Source organism: Oncorhynchus mykiss, chromosome 17 (genome assembly GCF_013265735.2).
Source record: "Oncorhynchus mykiss isolate Arlee chromosome 17, USDA_OmykA_1.1, whole genome shotgun sequence".
NCBI classification, from domain to species: domain Eukaryota; kingdom Metazoa; phylum Chordata; class Actinopteri; order Salmoniformes; family Salmonidae; genus Oncorhynchus; species Oncorhynchus mykiss.
This window is the reverse complement of record NC_048581.1, coordinates 63,904,153-63,929,556: the sequence shown is the minus strand read 5'-3', so window position 1 is coordinate 63,929,556 and position 25,404 is coordinate 63,904,153. Positions and strand designations below refer to the sequence as shown.

General features: G+C 42.8%; 1 protein-coding gene across 2 annotated transcripts; it reads right to left on the bottom strand.

The window, feature by feature from the left end:
• Nucleotides 1-10,000: 10,000 nt before the first annotated feature.
• Nucleotides 10,001-20,517, bottom strand: LOC110494366 (transmembrane protein 88B). Of its 2 annotated transcripts, none has more exons than XM_036950425.1 (3): nucleotides 20,170-20,517; nucleotides 17,578-17,875; nucleotides 10,001-12,051 (listed from the first exon to the last, which is right to left on the bottom strand). In XM_036950425.1, exons 2-3 carry the CDS (start codon nucleotides 17,872-17,874, stop codon nucleotides 11,824-11,826), a joined length of 525 nt encoding a protein of 174 aa, XP_036806320.1. In that variant the 5' UTR covers nucleotide 17,875; nucleotides 20,170-20,517; the 3' UTR covers nucleotides 10,001-11,823. The 2 variants fall into 2 exon arrangements, with proteins under 2 accessions (XP_036806320.1, XP_021425031.2); XM_021569356.2 differs by having other exon boundaries at nucleotides 20,024-20,515.
• Nucleotides 20,518-25,404: the final 4,887 nt, after the last annotated feature.

Genomic DNA, 25,404 nt, shown 5'->3' with positions numbered 1-25,404 from the left:
GATAAAAACCTTGAAAGGAGAAATTCAACAATTAAAGGGTTGTAAAAACAGACTTGACTCCAACATGTGGACCCTTTGTTCCCTCAATCTACCCTAACAATGAGTTGCACAAGGATGATCGGGTTTCAAGCATCTGGTCAGCTATACGGGCACAAGGCGAGACCCAGATGCAGACACGGGAGGCAGTTGGTTTGAGTCTGATATTTATTATAATCCAAAAGGGTAGGCAAGAGAATGGTCGTGGACAGGCAGAAGATCAAAACCAGGTCAGAGTCCAGGAGGTACAGTGGCAGGCAGGCTCGACGTCAGGGCAGGCAGAATGGTCAGGCAGGCGGGTTCAGAGTCCAGACAGGCAAGGGTCACAACTGGGAGGAATAGCAAAAACAGAGAGTAGGAAAAAGCAGGAGAATGGAGAAAACCACTGACTTTACAAACAAGACAAACTGGCAACAGACAAGCAGGGAACACAGGAATAAGTACCCAGGGACAAATGAGGAAAACAGGTGAAACCTGGAGGTGGGTGGAGACAATCACAAAGACAGGTGAAACCGATCAGAGCATGACAGTCAGCAATGCCTGGCTTTGAGTCAACAGATACTGACAGCGGTGACGAACAATGTCTTAAGCCAACCAGAACACAGGCTGTAAAAGGTAGTAAAGACAAACCTCCAGTGACAGTGATCACGCATGAATCAGCATCTCCAAAACAGTTTGATGAATGGTCAAAAATGTTGAAACAGTCACGAGAAGTGGGTATGAAAACATGGGACCATCTGAGTCATTATAAGAAACTCTACAATCTACATCCTTATGATGGGTTACAGATATTAGCCTTTGTTTTGAACAACCGTGAACATGGTGTAGTTGAAGAAAAGGTTTATAGAGCTGTGGGTGTTGAAGAGCCATACATGTTTTCCTTAAGGGTCTGACCAATGCAACCACCAATTGGAGAGAACCAAATGTGTTCAAAAACCAAAACAACCGTTTGTTGAATTTGAAGAAAGGTTTAGAGCAGAAGTGGTCAGACGCAGTGGGTTACCCGGCATGGAAGATGAAGATGCACTCAATTCCTCCAAAAATGGGGCAATCACCCACCAGCTGATGCAATCCATACATGATGATTTGCAAAACCCTTTTGTTTCCACAACTAATGACTGGGGAGAGACAAAACTACTGCGACATCATTGACAGGTTGTCAATAATAAACTGGCTGTTATCAGAGTTGTGCAGGTTCCGAGTGAAACCAACATTATTCGTTCAGCAGTAGAGAAACCTGGTGTATGTCATTATTGCGGGATTTCTGGTCACTGGCAACGAGAATGTCAGAAGATTAGACGTGTTCTTATGAGGAATGACCAGGAGAAGCAGAGCCCATATAAGGGACAACGGAATCAAGACAACAGCGCCAACGACACAATGTTGATGCAGAAATGTAAGAAGCTCTCTCCGGCTCAGCAGCAGAGTTTGCTGGATGCTGTGGAGGGAAACTAATAGACCCCCTCCTACATCCCATCTCAGCTGGTGTACATATGAAATTCGATGGAATATATGTGAACATGATGGTAAACAACTGTGCAGTAGATGTTTTAGTAGATACAGGTGCTGAAGTCATTGTATTGCCCATATCTTATGCAAAACATATATGTCCTCAGTAAATGGGAAAGAAGATGAGAGCAACAGAAGTGGGGGGAGACAGACAGATATGAAACAAACCAAATCATTATCAATTTCTATTGGTCCAATGAAGATTGATGCAGGGGTGTGGCTAGGCTCATTTGAACAACCTATTTTAGGCCTTGATGTTAATATGCCTTGATGTTAATAAAGGTGACGTGGCAAATTAGACAACTGCAGGGATCTACAGTTCAGAACCATCCTATTTGGACTACGAAGAAAAATTATTGTGGAACTTTGGATATGGAACCAGTCTTCTTGACAGGTGTTGCCCCACCTTGCACAAAACAATATCCCATTAGCAAGGAAGATATGGCTGCTACTAAAGTTGTGATTCGAGATCTATGAGACATGGGTATAGTTGAAAAGACACATTCTGCCTCTAATAGCTCAGTATGTCCAGTGAAAAAATCAAGTGGTGACTGGCGAGGGACAGTGGACTACAGGAATGCGAATGAAGCCATCTTCAAGCTCACTTCACTGATGGCTGACACTTCAACAAAGTTTTCCTCATTGTTACCTGCTCACTCTGTGTTCTCAGTCATTGATATGTCTAAAGGGTTCTGGTCGGTACCCTTACATCCAAAGGGCCGTCCATGGCTTGCTTTTTCTGTGGATGGTCAACAGTATCAGTGGACTAGGACTCTTATGGGCCTTCATAATGGTCCTTTGATTTACCATCAGGCATTGCGGAGACATCTCCAAGATCTTCCTCCGATGTCATCTGTTGTCATTCAATATGTTGATGATATATTGTTAGCGTCAGAAGATGAGGAAACACATGCTGAAGATCTAAAATCACTGTTAGACCACTTGCATGTCAAAGGCCATAAAGCTAGCTCTAAGAATGCCCAACTCATGCAATCACAGGTTATCTACCTTGGTCAACTGGTCTCACAGGGAAAAAGAGAGATGATACAAAGTCATACGGCTGCCATACAAGCTGCCAAGGAGCCCACTACTATTAAAGAACTTCGCTCCTTCATGGGCTTGTGCAACTACAACAGATGCTGGGTGGACTCCTTTGCCAAAATTGCACAACCCCTTAACGACCTTGTTACGGATACAGGTATCCTGTGTGTGTGTGTATGTATCCTGTGTTGTTTTCTCTCCTTCTCCCCTCACAGGTGAAAATCATCACTCCCCAATCAGTCAACAATCATCAATCATCAATCAGAAGACACACCTCCTCCTGTTTCCTACCCTATCACAGTTCCTTTCCCTTGGTTTAAAAACCCCATCAGTTGTTTGCTCTAGAGCTCAATCTCTCTGTAAATGCCATGTCTGTAGGTCTCTGTGTTTCACTCTCTCTTTGTGTATTAACCGCTCTTTTGTTTGAGCACCTCATAGCACTTTTTCATCACCTGTGAGTATTGTTTTGGTTATGGTGTTTGTTTGCTGGTGGGAAAAGGGGAAACCAAGACATGGGCATACACTACCCATAGGTAGACTTTGTTAAATACACTAGTTAGAACTGGGCGGACCACCCACTGTATTTTTGGTTAGTTAGTTAGCTATTGTTAAAGTAGGCTAGTCTAGCTTAGGGGTGTTTTTGAATACTTATTGTTTCTTTCCTTGGGTCCAGCTCAGCCTCTTTTCCTACTCCCTCCTGTCATCCGTTGGAAAACCCAGAGTTTAACTTATTCACAGACTGTTCAAGCATTGTGGAGGGGGGGTGTGAGGAAGGCAGGCTGGGCAGTTACTACAATGTGATAGTGACAGGGACGTTACCTGCAGGAACAGGTGGTGGAATTGGTGGCTTTGACAGAAGCATGCAAATAGGCTGAAGGAAAACAGCTAATATCTACACAGTATGCTTTTGGTGTTACCCATGATTTTGGAAAAATATGGAAAAACAGAGAATTCATGACATCACTGGGATCTCCTGTGAAGAATGGACCAGAGGTGATAGCTGTACTGAATGCTCTCCAGTTACCTGGACAAGTTGCAATTTTTGAGAATGAAAGCACATGGAAAAAATCTTTACAGATGAGAGTAAAGGTAATGATCTGGCTGCCAAGAGTACACCTCTGTCACCTAATCTGATTAGGAAATACTCCTCGGATGCATTGCCTACGGTATTATGTGGTATACGGGCAACACATATCAAATTGTATTGGTTACTTACACATGGTTAGCAGATGCTAATCTGTGTGTAGCGAAATGCTTGTGCTTCTAGTTACGACAATGCAGTAATATTTAACAAGTAATCTAACAAATTCACAACAACTACCATACACACAAATGTAAGGGATGAATAAAAATATGTACATAAATATATGGCTGAGCAATGGCCGTGCAGCTTAGGCAAGATGCAGTAAATGGTATAGAGCAGTATATACATATGAGATGAGTGATGTAGGATATGTAAACATTATTAAAGTGGCGTTATTTAAAGTGACTAATGATAGGCATGTAAGGCGTCTAGGTGTAGCAGGTAAGGCGGAGTCAGGGCAGGACACAGAAATGAGAAATAAACGTAACTTTACTCAAAACAACATTTCCAAGAAGGAAAATAATCAAGCTCACAAATGAGACCAACTTACAACGAACAAACACGCACAAAACCATGGGGGAATCAGTGGGTTAAATAAGGAACATATAATTATGGGAATGGAAACCAGGTGTGTACAATGAAGACAAAACAAATGGAAAATGAAAAGTGGATCGGTGGCGGCTAGAAAACCGGTGATGTCTACCGCTGAATGCCGCCCGAACAAGGCAAGATGCAGTAGATGGTATAAAACAGTAAATACATATGAGATGAGTAATTTAGGATATATAAACATTATTAAAGTGGCGTTATTTAAGGTAACTAGTGATACCTTTATTAAGTCCATTTATTAAAGTGGCCAGAGATTTGAGTCTGTATGTTAACAGCAGCGTCTCTATGTTAGTGATATGGCTGTTTACAGTCTGATGGCCATCAAATGATGTCAATTAGCCTATCAGAAGCTTCTAAAGCCATGACATCATTTTCTAAGCTGTTTAAAGGCACAGTTAACTTAGTGTATGTAAACTTCTGACCCACTGGAATTGTGATACAGTGAAATAATCTGTCTGTAAACATTTATTGGAACAATTACTTGTGTCATGCGCAAAGTAGATGTCCTAACCGACTTGCCAAAACTATAGTTTGTTAACGAGAAATATGCGGAGTGGTTGAAAAACAAGTTTTAATGACTCCAACCTAAGTGTATGTAAACTTCTGACTTCAAATCAAATTTTATTTGTCACATACACATGGTGAGCAGATGTGAATGCGAGTGTAGCGAAATGCTCGTGCTTCTAGTTCCGACAATACAGTAATATCCAACGAGTAATCTAACCTAACAATTTCACAACAATTACCTTATACACACGTGTAAAGGAATTAATAAGAATATGTACATAAAAAATACATGAATAAGTGATGGTATAGAACGGCATAGGCAAGATGCAGTGGATGGTATAGAGTACAGTATATACATATGAGATGAGTAATGTAGGGCATGTAAACATTATATAAAGTGGCATTGTTTAAAGTGGCTAGTGATACATTTATTACATCAATTTTTCCAGTGGCTGGAGTTGAGTCAGTATGTTGGCAGCAGCCACTCAATGTTAGTGATGGCTGTTTAACAGTCTGATGGCCTTGAGATAGAAGCTGTTTTTCAGTCTCTCGGTCCCTGCTTTGATGCACCTGTACTGACCTCGCCTTCTGGATGATAGCGGGGTGAACAGGCAGTGGCTCGGTGGTTGTTGTCCTTGATGATCTTTTTGGCCTTCCTGTGACATCGGGTGCTGTAGGTGTCCTGGAGGGCAGGTAGTTTGCCCCGGGTGATGCGTTGTGCAGACCTCACTACCCTCTGGAGAGCCTTACGGTTGTGGGCGGAGCAGTTGCCGTACCAGGCGGTGATACAACCCGACAGGATGCTCTTGATTGTGCATCTGTAAAAGTTTCTATCTGGTAACAAGCCAAATTTCTTCTGCCTCCTGAGGTTGAAGAGGCGCTGCTGCGCCTTCACCACGCTGTCTGTGTGGTTGGACCATTTCAGTTTGTCTGTGATGTGTATGCCGAGGAACTTAACTTTCTACCCTCTCCACTACTGTCCCGTCGATGTGGATAGCTTGTTATATCTGGATTACTTCTCCTGTCCTATTCGGTGTCCTGTGTGAATCTAAGTGTGCGTTCTCTTATTCTCTCCTTCTCTCTTTCTTTCTCTCTCTCGGAGGACCTGAGCCCTAGGACCATGCCCCAGGACTACCTGACATGATGACTCCTTGCTGTCCCCAGTCCACCTGGCCGTGCTGCTGCTCCAGTTTCAACTGTTCTGCCTTATTATTATTCGACCATGCTGGTCATTTATGAACATTTGAACATCTTGGCCATGTTCTGTTATAATCTCCACCCGGCACAGCCAAAAGAGGACTGGCCATCCCACATATGCTCTCTCTAATTCTCTCTTTCTTTCTCTCTCTCGGAGGACCTGAGCCCTAGGACCATGCCCCAGGAATACCTGACATGATGACTCCTTGCTGTCCCCAGTCCACCTGACTGTGCTGCTGCTCCAGTTTCAACTGTTCTGCCTTATTATTATTCGACCATGCTGGTCATTTATGAACATTTGAACATCTTGGCCATGTTCTGTTATAATCTCCACCCGGCACAGCCAGAAGAGGACTGGCCACCCCACATAGCCTGGTTCCTCTCTAGGTTTCTTCCTAGGTTTTGGCCTTTCTAGGGAGTTTTTCCTAGCCACCGTGCTTCTATACCTGCATTGCTTGCTGTTTGGGGTTTTAGGCTGGGTTTCTGTACAGCACTTTGAGATATCAGCTGATGTACGAAGGGCTATATAAATAAATTTGATTTGATGGGGGGGTGCTCCCTCTGCTGTTTCCTGAAGTCCACGATCATCTCCTTTGTTTTGTTGACGTTGAGTGTGAGGTTATTTTCCTGACACCACACTCCGAGGGCCCTCACCTCATCCCTGTAGGCCGTCTCGTTGTTGTTGGTAATCAAGCCTGCCACTGAACTTGATGATTGAGTTGGAGGCGTGTATGGCCACACAGTCGTGGGTGAACAAGGAGTACAGGAGGGGGCTGAGAACGCACCCTTATGGGGCCCCAGTGTTGAGGATCAGCGGGGTGGAGATGTTGTTACCTACGCTCACCACCTGAGGGTGGCCCGTCAGGAAGTCCAGGACCCAGTTGCACAGGGTGGGGTCGAGCTTGATGACGAGTTTGGAGTGTACTATGGTGTTAAATGCTGAGCTGTAGTCGATGAACAGCATTCTCACATAGGTATTCCTCTTGTCCAGATGGGTTAGGGCAGTGTGATTGCGTTGTCTGTGGACCTATTGGGGCGGTAAGCATATTGTAGTGGGTCTAGGGTGTCAGGTAGAGTGGAGGTGATATGGTACTTGACTTGTCTCTCAAAGCACTTCATGGTGACTGAAGTGAGTGGTACGGGGCGGTAGTCATTTAGCTCAGTTACCTTAGCTTTCTTGGGAACAGAAACAATGGTTTCCCTCTTGAAGAATGCGGGAACAGCAGACTGGGATAAGGATTGATTGAATATGTCCGTAAACACACCAGCCAGCTAGTCTGCGCATGCTCTGAGGATGCGGATGGGGATGCCATCTGGGCCTGCAGCCTTGCGAGGGTTAATACGTTTAAATGTTTTGCTCAAGTCGGCTGCAGTGAAGGAGAGCCCGCAGGTTTTAGTAGCGGGCCGTGTCAGTGGCACTGTATTGTCCACAAAGCTAGCAAAGAAGTTGTTTAGTCTGTCTGGGAGCAAGACTTCCTGGTCCACGACGGGACTGGTTTTCCTTTTATAGTCCGTGATTGACTGTAGACCCTGCCACATACCTCGTGTCTGAGCCATTGAATTGCAACACTACTTTGTCTCTATACTGACATTTAGCTAGTTTGATTGCTTTGCGGGGGGAATAGCTACACTGTTTGTATGTTTCGGGTCACTTTTCCCTGATTAAAAGCAGTGGTTCGCGCTTTCAGTTTTGCACCATCCATCCATGGTTTCTGGTTTGGGAATGTTTTAATAGACTCTGTGGGTATGACATCGCTGATGCACTTGCTGATAAACCCGCTCACCGAATCAGCTTATTCATCAATATTGTTCGCCGCAATCTTGAAGCCTGGAATCCGATTGGTCGGACCAGCGTTGAACGGACCTGAGCATGGGAGCCTCCTGTTTTAGTTTCTGTCTATAGGCTGGAAGCAACTAAATGGAGTTGTGGTCATCTTTTCCGACTGGAGGGCGGGGGAGGGCCTTATATGCATCGCGGAAGTTAGAATAACGATGATCTAGGGTTTTGCAAGCCCTGGTAGCACAATCGATATGCTGATAGAATTTAGGGAGCCTTGTTTTCAGATTGGCCTTGTTAAAATCCCCAGCTACAATAAATGCACCCTCAGGATATGTGGTTTCCAGTTTACATCGAGTCAAATTAAGTTCTTTCAGGGACATCATTGTGTCTGCTTCGGGGGATATGCGGCTGTAATTTATAATCGAAGATAATTTTCTAGCTAGATAATGCGGTCGACATTTGATTGTGAGGAATTCTAAGTCAGGTGAACAGAAGGACTTAAGTTCATGTATGTTATGATCACACCACGTCTTGTTAATCATAAGGCATACACCCCTGCCCTTCTTACCAGAAATATGCTTGTTTCTGTCGGCGCGATGCGTGAAGAAACTAGCTGGCTGTACCGACTCCGGTAGCGTGTCTCGAGTGAGCCATGTTTCCGTGAAACAAAGAACGTTACAGTCTGTCTCTCTGGAAGGCTACCCTTGCACGGATTTCGTCTACCTTGTTGTCAAGAGACTGGACATTGGCGAGTAGTTTACTCGGGAGCGGTGCGCGATGTGCCCGTCTACGGAGCCTGACCAGAAGACCGCTCCATCTGCCCCTTCTACGTTGTTCGTTGTTTTGGGTCGCCGGCTGGGATCCGATCAATTGTCCTGGGTGGTGGGCAAACCAGAGAATCCGCTTCGGGAAAGTCGTATTGCTGGTCGTAATGTTGGTGAGTTGACGTTGCTCTTATATCCAATAGTTCCTCCCGACTATGTGATAGTCCCACTAGTCATCTTAGGTTTTATAATTTGTTTTTCAACAGGACAATGACCCAACACACCTCTGATGGAGTGCTGCATCATGACCTGGCCACCTCAATCACCCGACCTCAACCCAATGATTTGGGATAAGTTGGACCGCAGAGTGAAGAAAAGCAGACAACAAGTGCTCAGCATATGTGGAAACTCCTTCAAGACTGTTGGAAAAGCATTCCAGATGAAGCTGGTTGAGAGAATTCCAAGAGTGTGTAAAGCTGTCATCACGGCAAAGGCTGGCTACTTTGAAGAATCAAAAATATATTTAACACTTTTTGGGTTGCTACATGATTCGATGTGTTATTTTATAGTTTGTCTTCACAAAATAAAGAAAAACCCTTGAATGAGTAGGTGTGTCCATACTTTTGACTGGTACTCTATAATCCACATACGAATTCAAACGAACATACATAGTCTACTTGAACTGACTACAACCCCCCCCCCCCCTTCCAGCAGCCACCTGGAGTCAACTCGAAATATGAATATCTTCCTGCTGGAGGATTATTTTCCTCCTGCGACGAAATGGGTCATATTAAGATCCGACATCTGTACAGGTGTAGGATCTTAATCATGCTCAGGAAATGCAGATGACCTTCATGATTTACAGAAATTAACTGAACCTGCACTAACACACAGTTATATTAACAGTATTGCACTTTTCATGTAGCCTGCTTTTGGCCAGCTAATAGCCTAAGCACTGATCAACATTATTGACTAAATGTTCAAATCCTGTTTCTGCAGGATTATTTTGCTGTGACAATATAGGTCAAATTAAGATCCTACATCTGTACACACCAGCATCAAATTCAACATCTTCATTACCTCATGTCCTTCTCATAAAATGTTGCTGCCATGGAAGAGCTCATAATGACAAAATCAATATTTTAATTTATTTTCTAGGCAAGTCAGTTAATAACAAATTCTTATTTTCAATGACAGCCTAGGAGCAGTGGGTTAATTGCCTTGTTCAGGGGCAGAACAACAGGTTTTTACCTTGTCAGCTCAGGGATTTGATCTTGTGACCTTTCAGTTAGAGGTCCAATGCTCTACCCACTAGGCTACCTGCCACCCCAAGTATTTTGTCTAGGTAAAGGGATGACATAAATATACACATGTATTCAGAGAAATCCCTTGTATTGGCTTTACATTTCTAAACAAAGTGCACAGCATGTCCTTAATTCCATTCATACATAGTAATTGAGTAAGACAAGCAGGCTACTTTAAAATGTTTACTTGAAATATGTCCTGTGTTACAGTAATGTCCAAAGTTAATAAAAAAACTAAAACAGTCGATTATATTGCCGTGTGAAAATGGGTTACATTAAACCCCAGTTAATATGGCCACATTAGGGGGAAATGAATAAGTGCATGTACGAGGCAGTACATTTGAAGTTGGAGAGTTTGAGGAGTCTGGAGATGACTATCAAACCCTCTCCCAGGCAGAGTGAGTCATTCCACTGCACACCCACTGTACTGGCACTCCCTCTATCACCATTAGTGTTTGAAGTGTGTGTAAGATGCAACATCAACACAAGTATGTCAACAGGTTTATTCTTCAATAACATACATTTACAGAATGTGGATTGGCTACAACCATCAACTGTTCTGATATAGTTCATGGTTCAATAAGTAGAGTCTATTGAGTTCAATTCACTTCAAGTAATTATTTAAGTTGATTCAAATGTATAGCTAAATTATGAGATGGGGATTTTTGGTTGGGTGCTTATGCTCTATACACTGTGTAAATGTGTGTCTGCCTCAGACAACAACATGACTACTGGATGCCATCTTTCCATGAGTAACGTCTTTAGATCTCAAATGATCAGGCTGTATCACAACCGGCCGTGATTGGGAGTCCCATAAGGCGGCACACAATTGGCCCAGTGTCGTCCGGGTTTGGCCGGTGCAGGCCGTCCTTGTAAATAAGAATTTGTTCTTAATTGACTTGCCTAGTTAAAGGTTAAATTGAAAAAAATTATGATAAACAGTGATTAACATACTATTGAGTAATGCTTTCAAAGTAGTAGACCATGTTGGTAGGAAGAGAGGCACTCTATTAAGTAATATCACATAGAACCACACTGTCTCTCAGGAGCAGATTGAGGAATGTCTAGGCATTATCTGATATGAATCATACCACACATCATATAAAGATCTATGTGAGATAATGACAGTGAAATGTCCATGGATTTAAAACTGTATATCTATTTGAACTAAGTGTCCTCGCCATTAGCCTCTACTATGTGTTATTTAAAGATAGACGGATCAAAGACTTGGCATTTCAGCTCCAATTCCTTTTACGGTGGCCGCAATTAAGGGGAATTACCAGTAATGTGTTTACATATAAGTCAATTACTAGGTACATAGAAATGTAACGTTGGTAGGATCTGATAAGTACAAAATTAGTAATGACGGCTCTGTTAAAACACATCAGAATGATTTTTAGCAAGAAAATATGCCAATATACTAAACAAAAAAACAAACACAACAGAAAAAGAAAAGGCTACAATTCTGTCTCATCCCGTTCACACATGGCTGATGTAGAGCAACCTAGGCTACTTTTATGAACTATACTTACATTGAGGTAGCTTACATGGCACTTTTACAAGATGGTGAATATAACGAAATCAATAGAATGAACAAAATCTGCTAAATAAGTAAGCTTGTAAACGTATTTTCCTTCCATTCTAGACATTTGAGTGATAGTTACATTTTTCTGCTACATCAAGATTCACAACCATATAAGTTAGCAGATAATTGAAAATAGATCAATATACATAACCAATACAAATCCACAGAGAAGAGCTGCTAGCATATTCCACCCTTACCTCCACTGTTTCCTTCTGACCAGCAACAGCCCTATAGCCACATGTAAAGCTCTGTCTTTAAACAATTGGACTGGTTCACATTGTATCCATTCGATTGTATGACATTCATTACAGTTTAATAGGACACTAAATAGATTTGACACTGCGATTCTCCAGGACTCGATTCTCTCTTGACTGTTAACCTATTGAACTCTTCGAGCATTGGTCCAATCAGACCCAGGCACGGACATCACCCCCCCAGTCCAAGCCCCGTCCATGGTACCATGCACCTGTTATTGGCTGAAACAGCAGCAGGAGTCGCAGCCTCCGGAGCAGCCCACAGAAGATGGCCGCCGCCACCACCACCAGCGGTGACATCATCACAAAGCCCAGGATGATGAGGGCGGAGCAACTGTTGTCGTCGAGGTAACGGCAGATAGGAGAGGGGGAATCTAGGACCTGCGGGGGTAGAACACAGACTGTTACATTCAGACAGAAACACACTCCAGTGATAGGGACAATTCCATTGATACAGTATGTGTTTCTGAGTTGTTTTTGTTAGTGATGCAAATGTTTGTGCTTTAGTTTAACTGAAAAGAACTGAGGGGGAAGAAGAGGTGTGTGTGTGCGTGTGTGTACACAAGAGGGACCATAAGACGGAAGGTACTGGGGTGTGTGACAGACTCTTTTCCAGTTTCCCTCTGCTGTTCACTGTTCAGATAAGAAGCAGCCCAGAGCTGCCAATACAATCCCTAGGCTGTCAATCACCTGTAAGCACCACAGAAAGAAAACAGGAGAGATGTATAGAGAGAGGGAAAGAGATAGAGGGAGGGTGAGAGAGGGAGGAAGGAAGGTGGAGAGAGAGACTGGGATGAGATGAGAGCGACAAGAGACAGATAGGTAATGGAGCCCCTGCTCTGCTTACTAGACTTGATCATCTGTGACATACATTACATAAACCAGGGTATGTGGATCCTGCTCATTGAACATCTCATTCCAAAATCATGGGAATTAATATGGAGTTGGTCTCCCCTTTGCTGCTATAACAGCCTCCACTCTTCTGGGAAGGCTTTCCACTAGATGTTGGAACATTGCAGCAAGGACTTAAGATTTCCCTTCACTGGAACTAAGGGGCCTAGCCCAAACCATGAAAAACAGCCCCAGACCATTATTCCTTCTCCAACTTTACAGTTTGGCACTATGCATTGGGGCACGTAGCGTTCTCCTGGTGTCCGCCAAACCCAGATTCGTCCGTCGACTGCTAAAGTGGTGAAGCATGATTCATCACTCCAGAGCATGCATTTCCACTGCTCCAGAGTACAATGGTGGTGTGCTTTACACCACACCACGGCTGCTTTACACCACACCAGCCGACGCTTGGCATTAAACATGGTGATCTTAGGCTTGTGTTTGGCTGCTCGGCCATGGAAACCTATTTCATGAAGCTCCTGAAGAACAGGTATTGTGCTGATTTTGCTTCCAGAAGCCGTTTGGAACTCTGTCGTGAGTATTAGAACCGAGGATCGATTTTTTTTTTAAAGTTACGCGCTTCAGCACTCAGCGGTCCTGTTCTGTGAGCTTGGGGGGCATATCACTTCACGGCTGAGCCGTTGTTGCTCCTAGACATTTCCACTTCACAATATCAGCTCTCTAGCAGGGCAGACTGACTTGTTGGAAAGGTGGCATCTTATGATGGCGCCACATTCAAAGGCCATTTTTCTGCCAATATTTGTCTATGGAGATTGCATGGCTGTGTGCTTTGTTTTTATACACCTGTCAGCAACAGGTGTGGCTGAAATAGCCGATTCCTTTTGTATACATAGTGTACTATATACAGACACTGTCAGCAAGAGGGAAGAAAGAGTGATACAGATACACAGAGTGGGACAGACAGGCAGACAGACACGCTCATGCACACACAAACAGACAGATATTCAAAAATGCACAAAAACACTTACATACAAGTGCACAAACACTCAGTGTGTTCTCGTTAGGGCTACATTCTATAAGAACCCTCTGGCATATAATTCTCTCTTTGTCAGCATTTTCAAGAGGAATTTCCCCACCCACCTTAACTGAACGCTGCAACCTCGAGCCATCATCAATCTACACACACACACACACGCGCACATGCACACGCACACACACACATTTTCTCCACTTTATTCTTTCTGTCTTGTCAGCATAGGCATGGGCCCAGCTGGGGACTAATTGGCACTAATTCAACAATCATGTCTTCTCATGGATATCCTCTCTCACTGTCCAATCCTTCACTTCTCCAACAGTTGACTGACATTCCCAACTGTGGCAGGCAGCAAGGGTCTATACTGGCACTTGTTATATTATATATAGTAATGTTCACAACATACTATTAGGCTACACATTACACATGCCACTCACATTCTGTATATTTGTACATCCTTCCCAGCCATCACTAATGAAAACGTCTTGAAAATGCCAGTGTCTTCTGGACACTTTAAGACATGAAGAATGAATTAAAATCAAATCAAATAAATTAAATAAATTGCTATTGATTTAATTAAAGGCAACTTTCCAAAGAAAGAGCAATCAGTGTGTTTGATAGTACACAAACTTCTTCCAAATGTCAAAAAAGTTAGCAAACAGCAGTAAAAGGAAGACAAAATACAACAGAGACATATTTGAATGTAACATCAATAATGGAGACAAGCAAGGCCACCTGGCACGGTGCCAACTCTACCAGATGAGGGGCTGAGGAAATATGACCACACAGCGCTGTCAGAAGGTGATTTGGGTAGTTTACTTTTCGCCAAGGGCAACAGCTGTAGATCTTAGAGGACACTTTGGCATCATTATGAGACTGATAGCGTTTACTGACGTGTCCGCGCCTTGAATCTGGTCCTCGTGGCGTGTCTAAGGAGGACCTCTTCAAAATGCACATCATAATCCTGTTTTAGACACAGTCCACCTGTTCTTAAAGGTGGTCTTACGTGTTTGTCAGACGTGTTAAAGAGATTGAACGGGATCTTAAGCACTTACAAATCCATAACATATTGTACGAATTGGAATTGGTAACATATAATTCAGATTACAGAATGTTTTATGTATTTTTTGCTGGACGGAACATATCATATACAAAATGGATGACGTAGTACACAATTGTGCACAATTTCCGGGGACCCGTTTTGGCTTGTGAACACTACTTTAAAAACTACTGGCTAAAATTATACAAAACCTTTATAAAACAAGGAAAAGGAAAAGTTTCCTGTAATGCAGGAAATGTAAAACGTTTAATTGAGGTTTAAAAAGGCTTCTGAAGTTTGTAATTTCCACTTGATTTTCCCGTACGAAAAATGTATCAACCCCTAATAAAAAGTCAATTCATTATAATCCACATAATAATTCACATTTCCTGTTGCTGCAGGATTATTTTCCTTTTGCATGCAAAATGCATCAGACACTTTCTTTATTTTTAAAGTCTATATCTTGAAAACTTGATTGCTGACATGTAAAACCTTTTTGGGATTGTATCAACAGTGGACTCATGAAGCATACTAAAGGATAGTTTTTGAGTGGAATTTTCCCTTGAGTTCTTAAAAGTGGTCTATTGCCAAGATGCATCCAGCAATATGTCTACCTTTCTCATTCATTTGGGAGTGAGTAAAATACTGTAGTATAATAGGCCAATGAAGTGATGTCATCTTCTGGGTGATGTCTGAAGAAGGGTGAGGCTGACAGAGGTTGACAGGGACGTCATATCTTACCCAGAAATGTAGGGGTATCTGTCTGCCCCTGATCCAGGGTGTTCCCAGAGCCAGTGCTGAAGTCACACAGGGTTTGCCCCTGAGTTCTGTACTTGCCCCCTACTCTTCATACTCTACATACTCCCACTTGGACAGATACTTGAACCTCAACGTCCTGTCCCACCCTAAGGGTGTGTCTGTTTGCCTCTGGTCTAGGGTGTTCTTGATGTCGATTCCATGCACAACAAGAACTGAATTCTACCATTCTTTAGATACTTGGGTATGCCCGGTATACTTTTACTGTGTTGGTTAGGGGGGAGAAGGAAGGAATCTTTCATTTAAACTCATGTTCAAACATCTTCATGTTAGAGCACGGCAGACATACACGTCTATCCACTAGTGGGGTTCTTATTACGTAAAGGTTATTTTAGTTCCATTTAAGTGATAATGCCTGAGAAGCCGGTGCTATCTAGGGTTGCTAGAGACGCGACCCAGTCGTTCAGTCTTTTTGTTCTGTATCTATGGACGCGACCCAGTCGTTCAGTCTTTTTGTTCTGTATCTATGGACGCGACCCAGTCGTTCAGTCTTTTTGTTCTGTATCTATGGACGCGACCCAGTCGTTCAGTCTTTTTGTTCTGTATCTATGGACGCGACCCAGTCGTTCAGTCTTTTTGTTCTGTATCTATGGACGCAACCCAGTCGTTCAGTCCTTTTGTTCTGTATGTATGGACGCGACCCAGTCGTTCAGTCCTTTTGTTCTGTATCTATGGACGCGACCCAGTCGTTCAGTCCTTTTGTTCTGTATCTATGGACGCGACCCGGTCGTTCAGTCCTTTTGTTCTGTATCTATGGACGCGACCCAGTCGTTCAGTCTTTTTTGTTCTGTATCTATGGACGCAACCAGGTCGTTCAGTCCTTTTGTTCTGTATCTATGGACGCGACCCAGTCGTTCAGTCTTTTTGTTCTGTATCTATGGACGCAACCAGGTCGTTCAGTCCTTTTGTTCTGTATCTATGGACGCGACCCAGTTGTTCAGTCCTTTTGTTCAGTATCTATGGACGCGACCCAGTCGTTCAGTCCTTTTGTTCTGTATCTATGGACGCAACCAGGTCGTTCAGTCCTTTTGTTCTGTATCTATGGACGCAACCAGGTCGTTCAGTCCTTTTGTTCTGTATCTATGGACGCAACCAGGTCGTTCAGTCCTTTTGTTCTGTATCTAACTTACAGTCACGTCAAAAAGTGCAGCCAGAATAAAAGCAAAGTAGTTGCATTTGCGTTTGTTTAGGCTGTTTTCTAGTGACATTTATTTGGATAAATCCATAACAATAAGCTGATGAGGTGGGATTTCGCCTGGCATAGAAAACGTGTCTCGTCAGGACACTGTCGTTCAGAGGAGCTAGCCAACAACACAGCTACAGTAACACAATCAGTTCAAACTGAAGCTGGAAGACTGCAAATGAGTTGCGTTTCATTTGACCTTTTGCAATTGAATTTTTTTTGTATATATCCATAAAAATTATGCCAGCTGAATCATGATTTTGACTGGCTGAGAAACGCTGCCTGCCTGTCTGTCTCGTCCCAACTCACAACACGTTCCTTACTATGGGACAGCAGGAGATTGAATTTGAATATTGAAACAATGTTGCAAATGTCAGAGAGACAAACAGCAAGGTTTGTACACATTTCTGCTGTTGAAAACTAAATGTTAGTCTAAAAGAAATGTGAGATAATGTCTAGATGCTTTTTATAGTGGAGATCAAGTTTATAAGTTGCCTGGCTGGGCTGATGAGACAATGGATTGCGCAGTCAGATGGAACAGAGTAAATAGGCATTTTAATGTCATAGATTTAGCCGGTGGTAACTTGTGGAATAGACACCGGCTGGAATGCGGTTTTAATTCATCAGCATTCAGGATTAGACCCACCCGTTGTAAAAATGCAAATAAGCTGTTTAAAGGGTTGCCATGGGTTACAGAGCTCAACCTCAGGGCCAATCAGCTATGATCATGATTCTTGTGTGGTTCTCTGGCAGAGTGAGCCAGTGTTCAGCTCAGCATCAGGTCACATATTAACCAGGGGTGGGAGACTGTGAGCGGTACTGACTTGACTGGAGACGCTCTGTGACCTCAATTCTGAGATGAAATCGTACCAAGCACCAGGAAATGGCTGTCATAAGGAATTGGAATTCTAACCACAATATTCTGTTGTTGTCAAAGTTTGTGTTAGAGACTTTGAGTAGCGCTATAAGCGGGCCACTACTTACCCGTGAGTGGCAGAGGAAGCCGGCGTAGAGCAGCAGTGAGGCGGGCAGCAGGACCAGGGCAAACACGGCCACCAGGACCAGGACACACACCAAGGCCAAACCCACATTCCACAGCAGCAGCCCCACACCGCACGCCACACAGCCACAACTGCCCCGACGGCTACCCCATGCGCTGCCCTCACTGTGGGCCGTGGGAGGAGGCAGCATCTTCACCCTCTCACCCACCCAGAACTCCTCCTGCTCCTTCTCCTCGTCGCCTGAGCCCCCCTCGTCCAGATCCAAGTCCACCCCACACATCCTGATGGAGAGAGAGCGAGAGAGAGGGAGGGAGGGAGACAGTAGGAGGAAAAATAATAATTTGATACATTTAACCATGTAGTGTTATCAGGAGGAGAATGTCATTTTTCATTGTTGTGGTTTAATCCTACTTTTCCTACAATCACTTTTTCTCTATTTCCCCACACGTTGATGCATTTACCACTGGGATGTTATGGCCCACCACACAGCTTTGTGACTAAAGTAATGTTTGATGGACAGCTCTAAAACAGACTTTAACAAACAGAACAAATGTACTATATATTTGGTGTAAAGCTGTCTGATCTGTGATGATGAAATATGACTAATGTGGCTGATTGTCATGTTTCTCACTGTTTTGAGTTACACAAACACAACTTTTCAGGCAATTTACCGATTAAGCTAATTTCAGAATAGGAACCTTGCTAGGCTGTGAGAATGTGAATTACTGGAGGAGGTTTGCTTGTGTAGATTGTCATGATTTGTGCCAGTGCCAGCAACCAGGAGTGAAGCTATTTCAATAATTGAAGTCTGATAATAGCACACCGAACCTCATATGAGTGGAGCAGCTGGCCTTTTCCACATTCCAATAGAGATCCAATCTCATGTATCGGTTAGATGTTTATCCTGTCATATAATTCCTTGATTTAACGCAACACTCAGTTTTAACTGTCATGTAGATATTTTATTTAGCAATAAAATGGGTTTGTAGGCCTTATGACTATTGAGGTATGCAAACAAATCCAGGAAAGGAAAGACTTATTGATCCCTCGACCTCCCTTTTGCATCTATTACAGTGGGTGAAAGTCCACTTTGTCTCACCGTCCAGAAATGTTTTAACTTCCTTTTCCTGTGTTAACACAATGAGTCCCACCACGACACCGGAATTCATTTGGAATTCTGACCCTTTGTAACATGTGCATGACGCTATGACGCTCAAAAGCTACACAGGAGTTGTTAGAAGGTAAAGGCTTCTTCTACATAGAAGATCCAAGAAATCCAAAGACATAGTGTCTATAATACTGTAATACTCTCACATAGTTACTGTCACAAACTCCAAACTCCACGTTTTGCTTTGCTTATTTGAGCTGTTCTTGCCATAATATGGACTTGATCTTTTACCAAATAGGGCTATTTTCTGTATACCACCCCTACCTTGTAACAACTCAAACGACTCAAACGCATTAAGAAGGAAAGAAATTCCACAAATTAACTTTTAACAAGGCACACCTGTTATTTGAAATGAATTCCAGGTGACTACCTCATGAAACTGGTTGAGAGAATACCAAGGGTGTGCAAAAGTGTCATCAAGGTAAAGGGTGGCTGGTTACTTTGAAGAATCTCAAATATAAAATATATTTGATTTGTTTAACACGTGTATGGTTACTACATGATTCCATATGTGTTATTTCATAGCTTTGATGTCTTCACTAGTATTCTACAATGTAGAAAATAGTAAAAACAAAGGAACATCCTGGAATGAGTAGGTGTGTCCAAACTTTTGACTGATATTGTATCAATGAGAGAGAGAGAGAGAGAGAGAGAGAGAGAGAGAGAGAGATTACTGTTTATATTTCCAACCTTGTCCTCTCCTGTTCTTGTTGTGCCACAAACACAATATAGACTTATATAAAATGTCCCAGTTACCCTTACCATCACACCCAGAGACATTTAATGATATTGTGTCCAATAAAGGTATATGCTATCGTTCTCTTTATCATCACCCCCACAGCCCTTCCACTTAGGCCTATCCCCACCCCATCCCTGTCACTCAGCGGAATCAATAACAGCGATCGATCCCGCATTCACCTCCACACCCCGCCAAGACTCTGATTGATCCGTCATTCTGAATTCAATCAGTGAGACACCTTCACCGACCGGGTGCCGAGCAGCAGCACCGCAGGACCCCCAGGAAATATCACCTCTTATTGAACACATTAATACATTCTAGACATTCTCACTACTATAAATAACTTTGATAGCCAATACTGTCACAATACAACAATTATTTTCCTCCAATAAATGTATGTTTGTTTGGTGTTGATATACACCTGTTTTTCTCTTAAGATACAGTATTTCACAAAATAAAACAATGCAAGCTGAATTTTATTCCAAATAGGCCTACATGGAATAATGTGACATTTGCACCTACCTCACTCTGTCTGTCACTATTTCTCAGAAGTCTCCTTTGCAATTGTTGACCCCAGAAACAGGAGCAGGTGCTGCCAAACTCTCTAGAAGATGTCAGAATAAGGCGTTTGCTGAGAACAGTAAAAACAAACCTTTTAGGATACGCACCTATTGCCTTTTGCAAGACAGTAGCACAGCGATGCGCGCGTTCTGCATGCGAGTGTATGGATGAGCAGTGCGCGGAGCGGTGCGCGGGGCGCGTGCTGTGAGTGGGTGTAGGTTACTATGTGTGTGAGAGAGAGAGAGCGAGAGTCCACCTCATCACAATCGGAAACGGCACTGTCCTCTTCAACATTAGTGACTTCACATGCACGCGGTGGAGTGAAAGTGAAATAACGGGGACGAGCAGAGCACACCAATAACACTATTAGCCTATTCACCAGTTTGAATGATGTCCCACTTCAGGCACGTGCACAGATAGGGCTCTATCTGTGTCAAGGTCGCCACCCCCTGTCCGTTGTTTGCGCCTGATAATCTGCCCTGTAGAGAGCTCGCACGCGCCCGGTTGCGCCCTTTCCCCAGTCTGCCCTGTATGGAGATTGCGCGCACCCGGTATCCAAACATGCATGGCTTGAGAAATGCGGTCACTGGTAAAGTGTGTACCTAGTTCAAGTGTACCTAGTTTAAATATCAGCAGTGCTGCCACAGTAGCATAACATTTGATTAACACTTGATTTAGCCTACATCATCATAATTCGGTCTGGTTGGCTGATGAGTGAATGTTGTTGCAGAAATAAATAGGCCTATTCTAAGAAAGAAAATGTCTCGCTACAGAGGCATTTGGTAGGCCATGTTATGAATTTGAAGATATGAATTATGAAAGTTTTTTTTTAAATCAAGCATGTGGGTGCCCTTTGTTCATTTTGAGCACCTGCCCCCTTAAAGGTCTGTGCACGACCCTGTTCCATTTATATTCCCCTATTCTCTTTCATCCTGAATCGCCATTTCCAACCTTTACCTCACTTTGGAAGCTCATCTAACGTTTTTAACTCTTTAAAAAAAAAAGGTTTTATCCAAGCTCATCTACAGCATCATAGACTTCCTCTCATCTACAGCTCCCACCGTATCACTATGTTAATTATCTGGCTTTTTCCAATGATTAAAAGCTCTGGTAAAGGAGGATCATATTAGTTTGAACCCCTCAAAGATGAGAAGACCAAAGCCATGCAGGGGCAGTGCAGCAGACACCCATCTCTTGGCCATACACTGATTTTAGGCAGGGATTATGTAGGTATACAGGCTCTATTACTGGTAACCTACAGAGGGGATATGGAGGTAGTGATTAATTATCTCTGTAGGCTGCGATAGTCAGACATGATGGGGTCCTACGCCTCCACACAACCCCTTCTAATGTCGCACTCTCACACTAGCGGATGCAGCAGTCCCTCCCAAACAAACAAATACATACACACACTCACTGACACACTCACGCAATCACTAAACACATTCACTCATCTTCCGTTGCTGTCTGTAGGACTGGTCCGGGCCCAGCTGTGGAGTGATGATGACATGGTTGACAATCCATGAATAGAAAACTCTCCCTGGAGTATTTTCTCTCTCGCTCTCGCTCCTGCTCCTATCCCTCCCTCCATTGATTGACCACTCTGACATTGAGAGATAAGGGATTGATCCATTTGTTTTGCACTAGAGAGACAGACAAGCACGGCAATCCTTACAATTTCACTTAAACTGAAGTTAATCAGATGGAACAGAGAGGAGGAGAAGGGAGGAGGTAGAGAAGGAGACAGGAGGAACAGATTAGAAGGAGAAGATAGTGAGGTTGGATGTTAAAGAAAGGATCAGGGGAGGAGAAAAGGGAGATAATTAACATGTTTGAGTAAATTAATATATCTTGCATCCTGTTTAAAACAGAACGATGAGTTTGTGCTTGGAATAGGGGGAAGGAGATTCGAGAATGAAAATAAGCTTGACGAAAATGACATTTTCCCTGGAAAACCACCCTGGGTAGTCCTCTCTCACTGATACTCAGGTCAACTCCATGCAGTCACACTGACATCTGCTGGTTTGTTTGGTTATGGTTGATCTTTATTGTTCGTTACCTAATCATGCTTATTTGTCCATTGAAAGGTTTGAATTTTTTAACTCAAAATCTGTGTGTTTATTCCTTTTCCTCTCAATACAAAGCAGCTGTAAATTACTGGAACATTACTGGAACTTCATATCGGCCTGAATCTTTCTAGTGTTTCTGTCTCTCCCTAACCTCAGACACCCCACTGATCCCCTTCACTCCCTGTGTATTGAGCTCTATTGAGCAGAGAGTTGGAATAATGGACTAGCTCAAACTGTACTCTCTCTCTCTCTCTCTCTCTCTCTCACACACACACACACACACACACACACACACACACACACACACACACACACACACACACACACACACACACACACACACACACACAAAGAACTCCCCCTCCAGGCTTTTAGTCACTACCAAACTCAATCTACAACACCCCACTGGGTTGCCATGACATCTCATCAGAAAGATTTCTATTTTAGTGGATTTACAGGTCAAAAGCACTTTGTGAGGAAATGATCAGATGACAGTTAACTATCATAATCCTGAGACCCGGGAAAAAGAGTTTAGGATTTATTATTATTATTCACATAAAGTAGGTGTTTGGGGTGGGGAAAAAACATGTTACCAAGACATTGTTTAGAAAAATTGTGTTATTTATCTTTTATTGAAAGTGCAAAATTTTCCTCTGTAGTGGTTATTCGGACGTGAATGTGATTTTTTTTTACATTACAGTCAATGGGTATAGAAGGTAAAAAAACATAGTTGCAGCATCTGGGTGTCCACTACAGAGGACATTTCTTGATAAGCTCTTATTTAGATACAATTTAATGTTAAAAAATGATTACACAGGCCTGAAAACTCACTTAACCATTCATGAGATATTCACTTACGAGAAACAATTTGAATATCAAACTCACAAAAATTATCATCAATAATTACTCACACTTATTTTCAAATGTCCATAAAATGTGCTAATTTTGAAGGCAGACATTTCTTTAAGAACCAGGAAGACAAAGTTGCCAATATCACACCACCACACATGTGATAACATTGAAAAGACCAGACTGTCCTTTCAAAGGGACAACATAACTTAATACAAAGATATGGACCAATAACTGATGTCCACTAGAAAGGACAACAAATTAATTGCTGGGTCTCAGGAGGATAAAGGTATAAAATACACATTGTCCATATGAACTTAAACACAGATAATTGAGCAATTAGCTGGTGGAGGAAAAGGAGTGGGAATTTGCATTCATTTACATTACATTTGAAATTGTGAAAACAGATCATTGATATGTACAATAATGCCTAATTTTGTGTGAGTTTGTGTTGGAGTTTTAATGCCTGTTGTTTAATGGTGGTTAAAATGGGTGGAAAGTCCTCTGTGTGTTTGCTCTGTATGTTATTTATCAGTAATCCGTTTCTGTTCTAGAACAACATCCGTGTCCATGGTGACTGTTGCAGGCAGAGAGGAGTGAGGATGAAAACCTGCCCAATACACACACATCTAAAGTCTACAGTTAGGATCATAACACACACAGCCTAAGCCTCTGTACTTTAGTAAACATCAGAAACACTATGGTGTTAGTTGCCTATATTATTGTTAGATGAAAATGATGTAGGTGAGATGAGAAGGACTGTGGATTGAGAGGTAGCCAATGCAAAGAGATGGAAAATGCTGCAACATGTTTTCATATCCTTACACTTCTGTATCCAAATGCTGCATTTGTCTCTTTTCTTCTGATCACAGGATGATTGCATTTACAGCACATGCATGCTGCTTCATCTCTAGCAAGATGCCCTCTGCAGTACCTTCTTTGCACCAACAGAGAGCAGCATAAACATCTATATGAACATACTAGTCCAAGATCACTTGTCCAATATACAGTGGGGCAAAAAGGTATTTAGTCAGCCACCAATTGTGCAAGTTCTCCCACTTAAAAAGATGAGAGAGGCCTGTTTTCATCATAGGTACACTTCAACTATGACAGACAAAATGAGAAAAAAAATCCAGAAAATCAAATTGTAGGATTTTTAATGAATTTATTTGCAAATTATGGTGGAAAATAAGTATTTGGTCAATAACAAAAGTTTATCTCAATACTTTGTTATATACCTTTTGTTGGCAATGACAGAGGTCAAACAAGTTCTGTAAGTCTTCACAAGGTTTTCACACACTGTTGCTGGTATTTTGGCCCATTCCTCCATGCAGATCTCCTCTAGAGCAGTGATGTTTTGGAGCTGTTGCTGGGCAACACGGACTTTCAACTCCCTCCAAAGATGTTCTATGGGGTTGAGATCTGGAGACTGGCTAGGCCACTCCAGGACCTTGAAATGCTTCTTACGAAGCCACTCCTTCGTTGCCCGGGCGGTGTGTTTGGGATAATTGTCATGATGAAAGACCCAGCCACGTTTCATCTTCAATGCCCTTGCTGATGGAAGGAGGTTTTCACTCAAAATCTCACGATACATGGCCCCATTCATTCTTTCCTTTACACGGATCAGTCGTCCTGGTCCCTTTGCAGAAAAACAGCCCCAAAGCATGATGTTTCCACCACCATGCTTCACAGTAGGTATGGTGTTCTTTGGATGCAACTCAGCATTTTTGTCCTCCAAACACGACGAGTTGAGTTTTTACCAAAAAGTTATATTTTGGTTTCATCTGACCATATGACATTCTCTCAATCTTCTTCTGGATCATCCAAATGCTCTCTAGCAAACTTCAGATGGGCCTGGACATGTACTGGCTTAAGCAGGGGGACACGTCTGGCACTGCAGGATTTGAGTCCCTGGTGGCGTAGTGTGTTACTGATGGTAGGCTTTGTTACTTTGGTCCCAGCTCTCTGCAGGTCATTCACTAGGTCCCCCTGTGTGGTTCTGGGATGTTTGCTCACCGTTCTTGTGATCATTTTGACCCCACGGGGTGAGATCTTGCGTGGAGCCACAGATCGAGGGAGATTATCAGTGGTCTTGTATGTCTTCCATTTCCTAATAATTGCTCCCACAGTTGACTTCTTCAAACTAAGCTGCTTACCTATTGCAGATTCAGTCTTCCCAGCCTGGTGCACTTCTACAATTTTGTTTCTGGTGTCCTTTGACAGCTCTTTGGTCTTGGCCATAGTGGAGTTTGGAGTGTGACTGTTTGAGGTTATGGACAGGTGTCTTTTATACTGATAACAAGTTCAAACAGGTGCCATTAATGCAGGTAACGAGTGGAGGACAGAGGAGCCTCTTAAAGAAGAAGTTACAGGTCTGCGAGAGCCAGAAATCTTGCTTGTTTGTAGGTGACCAAGTACTTATTT